This window comes from Micromys minutus (assembly GCF_963924665.1).
Source record: "Micromys minutus genome assembly, chromosome: 1".
Classification (NCBI taxonomy): domain Eukaryota; kingdom Metazoa; phylum Chordata; class Mammalia; order Rodentia; family Muridae; genus Micromys; species Micromys minutus.
The window spans coordinates 59,474,188-59,487,114 of NC_137969.1; the positions used below are offsets into that span (position 1 = coordinate 59,474,188).

At 42.0% G+C, this 12,927-nt stretch overlaps 1 protein-coding gene across 1 annotated transcript; it reads left to right on the plus strand.

Moving 5' to 3' along the window:
- Positions 1–4,376: 4,376 nt before the first annotated feature.
- Positions 4,377–6,115, plus strand: LOC308422735 (T-complex protein 1 subunit zeta-like). The gene has a single exon (XM_080919407.1). The coding sequence runs from the start codon at positions 4,396–4,398 to the stop codon at positions 5,989–5,991; it is 1,596 nt and encodes a 531-aa protein (XP_080775533.1). The 5' UTR covers positions 4,377–4,395; the 3' UTR covers positions 5,992–6,115.
- Positions 6,116–12,927: the final 6,812 nt, after the last annotated feature.

Consider the following 12,927-nt stretch of genomic DNA (forward strand, 5'->3'; position numbering starts at 1 on the left):
GGAGACTGTCTTAGTTACCATTCTGTTGCAGTGAAGAGACACCACAATCAACACAATTTATGAAAAAAAACATTTATTGGGAGCCTGCTTACAGTTTCAGAGGGGGAGTGTGAGCATCAGGGCAGGGAGCACAATGGCAGGCATGCAGCCATGACACTGGAATAGTGACTGACAGCTCACGTCTGATCCATAGGTTTCAGGCAGAGGGACTGAGACTGAGACTCAGGTGAGCTTTTGAAACCTCAAAGCCCATCTCCAGTACACACCTCCTCCATCAAGACGGTGCTTCCCTATCCTTTGCAAAGAGTTCCACTGACTAGGGACCAAGTACCCAAATACATTAACCTGTGGGGGCCATTCTCATTCAAACCAACAGGAGGTTAAAAAAGATCCCCTAGGAGACTGGGGGGTTGTGGAGACAGGGTGGGGGAACTGAAGAGGAAAAGGGACCCATGACCACTGGCTCCTGGAACCATCCAACATGAATGTGAAGAGGAAAGAGATCTATCAAGGGAATGTGAGAACAGTCATACATTGAGGTTGGATGGGAACCAATTAAGGGAGGGAGTCATTGTTTCAAAACCTCCTGCAAATCCTGGTACAGACCTCAAACTCTTGATTTCAAATCTCTGGACTTACTGTAAGACCACAGACAAGATGGGAGGAATTGAGGTGGCCCCTGGAGATTTACTGAAATCTCCAATGTTTCTGCGAACGACAAATTGGGATTAAAACACCATCTTTGGATGATTTAAGTAGAAATGAACAGAAACATATGGGTTATATTTCCTTCGAATTACATAGGAGACTAACAATTAAGTATAAAAAGGTGCTTAGGGCAACAGGCTTACTGAGGCTTTATGAAGTATAGAAACTGACCTCAGACCAGAGAATTGCCAAGAAGCCCAAGGAAACCCAAGAAATCAAACCCCACCCTGCCTCCTTCTCTCTCCATTTCTCCAAGTCTCTCTGCCTCTCCTCCCCCTCTGGGACTGCTTTTGTCTGTCTCTCTCTCTCTCTACTATTTTCCTTTCCCATCCCTCCCTGGGTTCAGGCTGCCATCTGGGTGCTCATGGACATCTTGCAAACACATTGCTCAGCTGTCTAAAAGCAGCAGCAAATGTCCTCACTGTATGGGGAATTCTACCCATGATTTCCAACTTAGGAGGAGAGAAAAATCAGTAGCAGGTGCTGCAGCTCCTAGGGGAGGGTGTTGTTTATGGCGGCTGTCCTCTGAAGAAGCCTTAGGACGCATGCTCCAGCCGGATAATAGATTGTTCCTTACAACTTTGCTTTATAAACCATCCTTTATTTATTTCTCTGGCCTCTCTCCTTCTGCTTTGGTCTCCAGCTTACGCCTTGCTAGATACATCTAGGACAAAAAAATTAAAGAACTGTTTTCCATTTGTTGTCGAGCACTGGTGAGGAATGTCCTTGTAACTTAGTTAGAACACTGCCTGATGACAGAAATTACACATGAGCATTCGGACAAGATTGGGCTGTGGACCTGGCAGTTTGCCTTGTTCTAAGGGCTTTTTGGAGAAGCTATCAAATTGACATCGTGGTGTTGACCACAGGCAGGGATGGGGGTTCAAAATGGAAGACCCATTCTTCCATTTTGAAGAAGCCACAGGGGCTGCTATTATGAGATTGAGTATCTCTAAACAACTGGCTTGTCAATTACAGAAACTCATCGTGAGAACCCTGGCTCATGGATGGGACCTTTTCTCTGTGTTCTTTTTCTTTTTTCTTTTTTTTTTAATTGAAGAACTTTATTTTAAAAAACAAAGATAAATGTACAAATTTTAAGCATTTTTGCATAAAAGTATACGAATACATTTTTATCATTGCTTGGCTTTTTTTTTTTAAGGTTTGATAGTGTACATTAAGATCTTACTAGTTACAATGAGCATAAAGTACATGTAAAACAGGGTGTTACCTGGAAAAAGTTTTCTTGGTGTGTAAGGAGTAAACATAATGGTTTTTGTTTTCCTTTTTTTTTCTTTTTTCTCTGTGTTCTTACATGATAGACAAGGCAAAGTCACTCTCCTGAGTCTCTTTAAAAAGAGCACTAACCTCATTTACAAGGAAGTCTCATGACTTCCTTCCCCCAAGGTGGCTTCTCCCTAATAGCATCACTATGCACTGAGTTTGAAGGTTAGTTTCAGCAAAGAGATTAGTGTAGACCATGCAGACTAGGGAGTCTGACAGCAAAGGCACACACTTCTTGCCTCTCCTGGTCTGTGGAGATAGCCTCAGCCAGGAACATAAGTGCAGGGTGATTACTGCACACTATCAGAAAATAAATGAAATCACTACAAATTTGTTTTGCTTTTATTCGTATAGTTTAATAAGTTGTAGCATTTGTATGTGTGCATGTGTTTGCTTGTGATGTCTGTGCACATGTGTTCTCATGTGTGTAGGACTCATGCTTGTTGTATGTAGATGCCCACAGATGGTGTTTTATGATCCACTTCATGCTTTATTAATTGAGACAACATCTCTTTATAAAAGCCCAGAGCTCACCAATTCTAGCTGCTCTATGTAGCCCAATTGCTCCAAAGATGCCTTGTCTCTACCTCCTAAGCAATGGGACTCCTGACCATCCACTGTATCCACACAGGTTTATGTGGGTCTGAGCATCTAACCTCCTATCCTTGTATAGTATGCACCTCATTTTCCATCTTTCTGCTCTGAATGTTAATAGCTTTATGTTGATTTTTACTTCTTCAGTAATCAAGGCCTAAAGTAGGCAGGTCCGTCACATCAAAAACTCCCTTCAGCCACTCTCAGCCCTTTTAAATAGCAATAGGTCTGCATCCTGCCCAATTGGGTTTCCTAATAAAGATATTGCCAATGTTTCCCATGGCCTACATATTATATTGGCACTTCAATTGCCTTGTGTCAGCCATCTCTCTAAAGTGGGGCCGGGCAATAACAATCTCCATAGGTAAACAGATGGGTTTTGGGTAGAGCTTCTCTCCCATATGGGAGTAGCACCCTAAAACAAAACTGCCTCTCCCACACACACATCATACTGGTGGAACCTCAGTTGGGATTGTGTCTCTTTTCTCTTGTTTTATCAAAAGTACATCACCCACTGCCTTCAAATCTACATGTCATTAAGCCAAAGATTGATTCAGAATATAATAGGTATCAGTAGGGAGTCATTCAAGGCAGTACAACTCACATTAAGGTCTTACATATGTCTTAGACATTCCTGCTGGGTAAGATAATGGCAGTAAAAATGGCCTTTGTCAGGACATTGGGATCAAGTCATAGCTGTCTCTTTTTTTTCTAGTAGGATCTCAGATATTTTTTCTCCCTCTCTCCCTCCTCTCCCTCCCTCTTTTTCTTCCTCCCTCCTTCCTTGTTTACTGTCTAATAGTTATAAGAAATGCTCCATGAATCTACAAAAACAATACCTTTTTATTATTATTAAGAAAAAGAAAGTTTGATACACACCCCTATTGATCTGAAATTTTCTCGTTTATATTTTCTGCATGGTTTCTAGAGGGAAGTACCTTAATGTCTGTCTCAGATCTACATACCATCAGGTAAAGCTTTGATAGATGTAATTAAAAGAAGGCTTCAAATTTATTGAACATTTATGGAGTTGTATAGAAGACACACACTAATTGACTGTTAAATTACTTTCAAAGTGATTTTCACAATTGTATATGTAATAAAAGAATTACTTGTTATAAGTCGATAGTCACTGTTGTATCCTGGGGGCACATGCTCTTATATCTTTCCTCACTTGGTCCCAGCTCATTAATTCATTCCTCCCCTGCGTTTTTTATAGTAATATTAACCAAACTATAATGTGAATTAAACTTTCAATTTTAATTGTTCATTTTAAAAACTTTCAATTTTAATTGTTACTGTTCATAACAGTAATAATTTTGTCTTAAAATTGTTGAAGATTCAATATGTTCTTTGCTTTGGGAACTTAACCCCACAGAATAAGGCATGCTGTACCCTCAGTCCTCTTGCCCTTCTTTCTTGGTCTATCTAGAGAGTTCCCTTAGGGAAGCTCTTTTCCTCATAGGCCAGCGCTCTACTCTCACCTGCCCAATGCATGTATGTAGATGTAATTCTTACAACTTGAAGAACACCGATTTATCTTCTCACTTGCCCTTCTCGCCATCATGCCACCATAATGCCTGATTTTCCTTCTTTGCAGCTACCTAGAAAATTAAAATTTGCTTCAAATGGTAACATTAAATACACTAGAAACCTTACGTATATGAGGATTTTTTCCCCTAGCTCTATATAACTTATCTGCCACAGATAAAAGACCTTTATGTGAAAGAAAACTATTGTAAGCTTTAAAAAAAGCTTTTGTGCCTACTATATAGAAAGTAATGGGCCTCTCCCTGAGCTAAGCCAGCCATGGCGGCGGTGAAGACCCTAAATCCTAAGGCCGAGGTGGCCCGAGCGCAGGCAGCGCTGGCGGTGAACATCAGCGCGGCACGGGGCCTGCAGGATGTTCTGAGGACCAACTTGGGGCCTAAAGGCAACATGAAGATGCTTGTATCTGGTGCTGGAGACATCAAACTTACTAAAGATGGCAATGTGCTGCTTCATGAAATGCAAATTCAACACCCAACGGCCTCTTTGATAGCGAAAGTGGCTACAGCCCAGGGTGACATAACTGGTGATGACACTACATCCAATGTCCTCATCATCGGGGAGCTGCTTAAACAAGTGGACCTCTACATTTCTGAAGGTCTTCATCCCAGAATAGTAACTAAAGGTTTTGAAGCTGCAAAGGAAAAGGCACTCCAGTTTTTGGAACAAGTCAAAGTAAGCAAAGAGATGGACAGAGAAACACTCATCGATGTGGTCAGGGCCTCTCTTCGGACTAAAGTGCATGCTGAACTTGCAGATGTCTTGACAGAGGCTGTGGTGGACTCCATTTTGGCTATTAGGAAAAAAGATGAACCCATTGACCTCTTCATGGTTGAGATCATGAAGATGAAGCATAAATCTGAAACTGATACAAGCTTAATCAGGGGGCTTGTTTTGGATCATGGGGCGCGGCATCCTGATATGAAGAAAAGAGTAGAGAATGCCTACATCCTCACATGCAACGTGTCCTTCGAGTATGAGAAAACAGAAGTGAATTCTGGGTTTTTTTACAAGAGTGCAGAAGAGAGAGAGAAACTAGTAAAGGCTGAAAGAAAATTCATTGAAGATAGAGTTAAAAAAATCATAGAACTGAAGAAGAAAGTCTGTGGTGATTCAGATAAAGGATTTGTCGTTATTAATCAAAAGGGGATTGGCCCCTTTTCTTTAGATGCCCTTGCGAAAGAAGGTATCCTAGCTCTGCGCAGAGCCAAGAGGAGAAACATGGAAAGGCTGACACTTGCTTGTGGTGGGATAGCTCTGAATTCCTTTGATGACCTGAATCCCGACTGTTTGGGACATGCAGGGCTTGTCTATGAGTATACACTGGGTGAGGAGAAGTTCACCTTTATTGAGAAGTGTAACAATCCCCGTTCTGTCACTTTACTGGTTAAAGGACCAAATAAGCACACACTGACTCAAATCAAGGATGCAATAAGAGATGGCTTGAGGGCTGTCAAAAATGCTACTGATGATGGCTGTGCTGTCCCGGGGGCAGCTGCTGTGGAAGTGGCACTGGCAGAAGCTCTGATTAAATACAAGCCCAGTGTGAAGGGCAGGGCTCAGCTTAGAGTCCAGGCATTTGCAGACGCCTTGCTCATCATTCCCAAGGTTCTTGCGCAGAACTCTGGTTTTGATCTTCAGGAAACATTAGTTAAAGTTCAAGCTGAACATTCAGAATCTGGTCAGCTTGTAGGTGTGGATCTGAACACAGGTGAGCCGATGGTGGCCACAGAAGTGGGTGTGTGGGATAGCTACTGTGTGAAGAAGCAGCTGCTTCATTCCTGTACTGTGATCGCCACCAACATTCTCCTGGTTGACGAGATCATGAGAGCTGGGATGTCCTCTCTGAAGGGTTGAAGAAGTCTGCCTGTGATGCTGCAGAATGTTGGGGGGAATGGTTATTTTTGTCCAAGCTTCAAGTGATTTGGAAAAGAATTTTCTCTTACTGATTGGAGAAAAGGAACAGGACATTTGGCACCTATTTAAATTATAATACTGTAAAATTCTGTTTCATTTTTCCATTGAGTGTCTGAACACACTCAGAGCAGGTCTTTTTAAACCCACTGAACAAGATGTTTTAGCTACAGTGATTTATAAGATAAGCATGTTGTCTACCTTGTTCCTGAAGTGTTCTTTGAGATTTTGTAATGGTTTTCTCCTAAATAAGGCATGGTGGTGCATGCCTATAAGCCTAGCACTTTGGAATAAAGTCGGGAAGTTCTACACCAACTCAGGCTACAGGAGATTCCAGCTCAAAAGAATAATTTTATTAATGGATGTATTTGAAATTATCCAACCAACTCTCTATTAAACATGTAAGATTCTTTCCAGTGTAAAAAAAGAAAAGAAAAGAAAGTAATAATAGTCTAATATTCTTTAAGTTAAGTGGTTTCTAAGTCTTTGTACTCAAGAATATGGATTATTTAAGAACTATTTATAGTTTAACACCTTCAGTGTGTACAACTGAGCTATTCTGGGTTTTTAATGCCTGGCTTTCCAGTGCTCTAGCACCTCTTAAGTCATCTCCTAAAAGTTATTGCCTCTTTGACGACCATGACTAGCTCGGGACGTTTTTGCAGGTCTGACTCTGGCTTCCCTTGTGAGATTTCTTCATCTGTGCACCGACTTTTCCGTCATTGTCATCCTGTCATTCTCGATTTACTTTCAAAAACTTTTATTAAACTTTACTTCATGAGTGCGTGAAAGCACATATGCATAGTGCAGGGCACAGATTGTCGGAATTAGCTCCCTCCTTCTACCATCTGGTTCCCAGGGGACAAACTCTGGCTATTATGTTTGGCAACAAGTGCCTGCCATTACTCACAAAGCCATCTCTCTGCCCTCAGTACCATATTACCTTAACTTCTGTGGCCATTCTGTGGGTCTCATAGCAAGAAGGTCAATTTCTTGTGCTTTGTCATTCAGGGTGGAGCTTGTTGTTCTGAAGCTTGCCATTTCCTATAGAAATATACAATAATCTTGCCTATGACATCAAAAACTTGATGGGATGTTGGTAAAAATTACATTAATCTGATAAATCAGCCTGGGTAGAATGGACCTTTTGTATCTCAGGTTGAGGATGAAACCCAGGGCTCTTTCACATGCCAGGTGAGTACTCTGTGGTTCAGCCACACCACAGTCCCAGCATGGCTGCCTCTTCTAACATATTGACTCTCCCAGGGTGTGACATGGTGTGTCATCACTGTTAGCTCTACCAACAACATATTGTAATTTTTAGAGTATAGCCCTGATCAATTCATTCTCTTTAGGGCAACTATAAATGATACTGTTTTGGTTATGTGGTTCATTTTTAGTGTACAATAGTGAACACAATTTTCATAGTTGATTTTGTATCACCTAGGCTTACCAAACCTGCTTATTCTTTTTATTTATTATGTATTTATTTAATTAAATTTTAATTATTATAGGCATGTAAATATGATGAGTGCATGTGCCCTGGCATGGGTATGGATGTCAGAGGTCAACACTATGGAGTCACTTCTCTTCCCTTCACCTTTGCTTGGGTTCCAGGGTCAACTCAGGTCTCCCGGTTTGCACATCAGGTGCATGGACGCACTGAGCCATCTCACAGGCCCTGTGTCACTTATTATAAATGTCTTTTTCTATGCCATTAAATGTAACATCTGTATATATGGGAGCCTGTGTCATTCCTTTCTAAATGTTTGCCTTCTATTTCACCTCTTGGCCATGTTGATGTATGTCCCAGTTCTCTTGTTGCTGAGATATCTCACACTGACAAAAGCAACTTAAGCAGGAAAGGGTTAACTCAGCTCACAGTTATAGAGGGGCACAGTCCATAGGAAGACATGGCAGAGGCAGGAAAGATGGCAGAAGCAGGAGGCTGGCCAGTCACATTGTATCTTTCATCAAGATAAGGAGAGTAAATAGGAGGTGGTCTTGGCTATAAAGCCTCAAAGTTCACCTCTAGTGACCCACTTTTTTTCCAGTAAGGCTCTGACTCTTACAGGCTCCACAAATGTTTCAAACAGCACCACCACTGGGGAAAATATTTCCCATTCCATCACAACAGCATGGCTAGACCTTCCAGGATAGAGCTGAATAAATGCAGCAGACACTGGCATTTTGTCTCAGGACAGATGTGCTGAGTAGTTAACCATTAAGCAGAATGCTATCTGTAGGATTTTTGTAAGCTTTATTTTTAATCAAATTAAGTTGTCCATTTTTATTCTTGTTAGCCTTTTGTAATAAATGAATGCCAGGTTTCATTTAATGTCCTTTTTCTGTTATATAATATTTTATTTGCTTTTCTATTTTTTAGATTATTGATGAGCTGGTATTTTGAGGGGAAGTGAGATGTACATTGTGCTGTTGCTAAGTCCTGTATGTCAATTTTATAACCTGTTGTTTGGCAGAAATGCAGTCAATGACCTTCCTGGTTCTCTGTCTTGCAATGGTATCAGAAGCTGAGAAGTAAATGTTTAAGTTCCCAGTCAAGTTGGCATGGGAACTACATAGAGCAAGCTGGCCTTGAACTCACAGAGATCTGCCCATCTCTGCCTCCTGAGTGCTGGGATTAAAGGCATGTACCATTGCACCCCACTTTAACTTCTGTTTCTTTCATTCGGTCTCCCGACTTTTTAATCTTTAACAGAATTTGTAGTGATATATTGGAGCATTGCTATGATATAATTTTAAAAAGTAAAATTTCCATCATGTGGTGTTTGTCATTGGTTCTCACTTCATTCTGATGCTCTGATGAAAACCCTCTGAGCAAAAGCAACTTAGGGGGCAAAGAGATTATTTGCTTACCATTCCAGAAGAAAATTCAGCACAGAAAGACACCAGGACAGAATGCCTAGGCAGCAAGCATAGAAGGCTTTTTGCTAGATTTCTGTCAGGCTCACTCATGCTTATGCTCAAATATGTTCCTTATATAGTCTAGGACTACTTGCCTAGGGAATGGTTCTGTCTGTGGTGGACTGAGACTTCCTACAACAATAACAATCAATAGGAAAAAGTATGCTTTCTTACAGACAGGCCCACTGGCCAACCCAGCAAAGACAGTTACTCATTTGCGACTCTGTTTTTACTCAAGGCATTTCTAGGCTGTTTCAAGTTGGCAGTTAATACTAATTAGAATATAATTATTTGCCTGTATTTTTCCATTCAAGTCATGAGTTTTTTTTAACTCTTATTATACATAATTTTTAGTTTTATTCTGAACATTGTAGCTGTGCTGTTAGACAATTCATTCTATGTTCTGTTAGATATTTAATAGGCTTGTCCAGGTTCAGCAAATACTGACCTACAATATTAAAAGTTCCAGTAGCAAATTTGTTTCCAAAATCTTACTTGCTACCTCATTCAGCTGGTCCCAGCTCATAGAGTTTATGGCATTTTCCCAGCTCCTGTATTAGAGTATCTAGTTCATCTTGAAGAATGGGGATGTTAGTCTAGCTGCTTGTTATGCTGAACACAGCTATGTTGTGGTAAATGTATTTTTAAAAAGGTTCTGTTGCTATGGTCCTGCAGAGTCTCGCTCTGTGGGAGCTCTCACTCCGGGGAGCAGCTCCAATGCGGAGCCGAGTGCAGTCCATTAGGTGGTTAGTTACCAAGTCTAACTCACACACACACACACACACACACACACACACACACACACACACACCTCATTCCTCATTCCATGGCCCCGTGCTAGATCTGTTTGCTCCAGCTGCCTCTCTGCCATTGCTTTCATACTGCCATCCACAGCCCAGTACAAACATGACTCAACAATCAATAACTTATCAAACGGATTTATTTTCAATCCACAGTCGCTCCACACAATAAGCATACAACAAGTTTATGAAGATATAAACTGCCCATCTGGATAAGATTGACCTATAGAATTCCATTCTTATAAAGTATTCAAATCTATCTACCCATGGCTACTCAGAGCCATGCAGAGGAGATGGGTAACCCTTGTCTTCCATCTTGAATCTCCTGCTTCTTCTCCCCTTCCACCTTACCAAAACTTTGTCCTGCCCACTCTCTACTGTCCAATCATGTATCACCTTGAAATCAACCTACACAGCTACATGGAAACAGAAATGTTTCTGGGTTATCTACTTTTGGTTGATTCCACTCTCTTGATGTCCAGCAAAGAGACAGAGCATTTCTCAGCCTACATGCACTTTTTGGGCCATCTGGCTTTTCTATGTGAAAGCAATAGTGGAGGAGAGAACTCTCAGACTTGGGACAAAGAAGCTATCTGGGCCAAGCTTCTGTGGTCTGTGATGTTTTTTTTCAGACTTCTATCTGCTACCTGGTATTTCTGGGAAAGAGGTATCTAGGCCCTGAAGGAGGCAGAGTTTGCTTCTCTTTCTTTGAATTGTCTGTTTAGCTCCCAATCTATTTTCTGCTAGTGCTTCCAAACTTCTAGGGCTATGTTGAATAACTCCCCTTTGATAAAAGAAGATCAGAGATTAAAGCCTCCTGGTGTACTCTGAGTTGCTAGGTTGGGGTTGGAGTTCCTCTAACACAGGTCTATCCTATTCTTCTATAGTGAGAGATGATTTCTAAGAGGCACTGAAAAGGGTTGCTCCTACAGTGCTGGGGACACTAGGCTTCTGTTTTTAGGGTTCTCTTTGGGTTGCTCCTTGGGTTGTTTTCAAAGTTTATCATTATTGTTAGTGATGGGGAATAAGACTGTGATCTTCTGTGGATCAGAAATCTCCACCTAATGTAGTAGAGAGAATTCTTAAGAGGAGCAGGATTATCTTGAGTTTTCTTCAGGAGATAAGCTTGCTAGGACATGCTTTCCAAGGAGCCATGGGTTCTGTTTATGGAGGGGCACACCACAGTCTGTGAGTCTGTATAAACCAGCTGTTGGCTCACAGTAGAACAGAGATCCTACACAGTGTGTACTCAATGCTGGTTGAATAAATGAAACAACAGGTTAAAAATTAAAATGCCTTCTCCATAATTTCTTTGGTCATTCTTTTAGTGTCTCAGTAGAGGCTGTATGGTTTGGTATTTATTTTCAAATCAACTAGATTGAGAACTGCATAGAAGCTGTGAACTTTCAATAGAGCATTGACCTATGGAACAGTAGCTAGAGTTGAGTCATTCTGGGTATGGGCAGTACCCAGAATCCAGATTGGGAAAAATTGAGAGGAAACTATCACATGTGTGCAAACTCCTTCTTTTTTCTTGAGCATGACTGTCTGTGACTGCTGCCTTTCACGGATGTCAGATTTCTGCTGCTTCAGCTTCTCGACGTGAGATCAACACCTCAGACTCTCCAAGGAGCCTTCAGTCCATCAGCACTGGCTTGCTGCCGTTGAGGTGTCTTCTTTCTTGGGGAATTCTCTGCTTTTCCAGTATGCAAATGGCCACCATTGGACTACTAAGCCCTTTCCATGTAAGCCCATCCAGTATGTTCCCACTTACGTTATATGGGCATTCTGTGGTTACTATAACCTTTAAATGTAAGAGACTGAACCGCAGTTTAGCAGATTGGTCCTGTTTGACACTGAACCAATCTGGAATGCTAAATAGCTATGACCTCTGGTCATGCATCAGAGGACAGAGTCCAGACTGACGGACCCTTTTTCAGGAGAGTGTTCCTATTCGTTAAAGCATCAGATGCTCATAGGAATATAAAAAAGAACCCCCACTGTACTAAGCTGACTGTTCCTCTTCGGTAATCTGAATAGCTGTCCTTCCCTTTTGAGGACATAAACTCTGAGGAAGACCCTGAGACCCACTCTCAGGAGACAGCTTCTTAGCTGGCTGTGCACGGACACTGCTGGCATGTTGCTCAGGGAAGGCAGAACAAAGTCAGAAAAAAAAAATGGTGGTCCACAGTTCAGGTCCTCCCTTGACTAACTGGAAGAGGAAACAGCAGCGGAGTCTGGGACGAAAGCTGTTCCAGGTCTGCTTGGGTGCCACCAGTGTACTGCTGGGAGTAGGAATGAGGGGGTAGGGGAGAATCCTTGGTCCACTTGCTGGGCAGGAAGGGAAAGACAGAGCCAGAACAATTCTTAATGAAGAGATGATCCTTACTTTCTTGTTCGTATTGGTTTATTTGATAATGGATATGAATGCTTACACTTTATTCTGGGTGAACCAGGACATAAATACCTATTGAGAGAAGGAATATCCAGGAAGGAAAGTTCACTGGCTGAAGGCTCGGAACTATCTAGATGCTTCCTTAGCATGGAGAAAAACTCCAGGTATTTATGCTATGTGAGCCAGTGCCCATGGTCCTCAGTGGGGTGTCGTAGTTATGAGTTCTGGAGCAGGTAGAGGCAGGTAGGGATGGTTCCACTCCTGCCATTCTAAGTTCTAAAATACTAGGGTTTGAGCTCACTCACCTTTATCATTCTTATGCCTGTCTGGTAGCACCCACATGCCCTACAAGTACTCATCACCTCCTCCTTCATAGCCTGTCTCCTCCTGCACTTCCTCCATTAGACAAACAGCCCAGGCCCAGAGTGGACGCATTGCTGGTCACCTTGTGAACCATTGGCCCCAAGTCAGCTGCATCACTCAATGCACCACCCATCCCAAAGACCTGGTTTTGCCTCCTGACAGCATCCCCCTGCAGGAGGTTCAGCCTTTCTGCATTCCACCTCTGATGAGCTCCAGTGTGAGGAATTAGAAGGGACTGGCACAGGCCTCTGTCTGCAGACTTCAAACACCACCAGCAGATGAAGCCTGGTGTTGGTTAAGGGCCATTTGCAATTGCAACTCTTTGTCTCAGCTGTGTTTTTCATGTTTCGTATTCCCCTCTGCCTTGCCTCTTGTGCACATACCCCAGAGAAGGAT

Bases quoted from the DNA above. Each gene is read 5' to 3' on its own strand.
- LOC308422735 (XM_080919407.1), top strand. From the start codon at position 4,396: ATGGCGGCGGTGAAGACCCTAAATCCTAAGGCCGAGGTGGCCCGAGCG.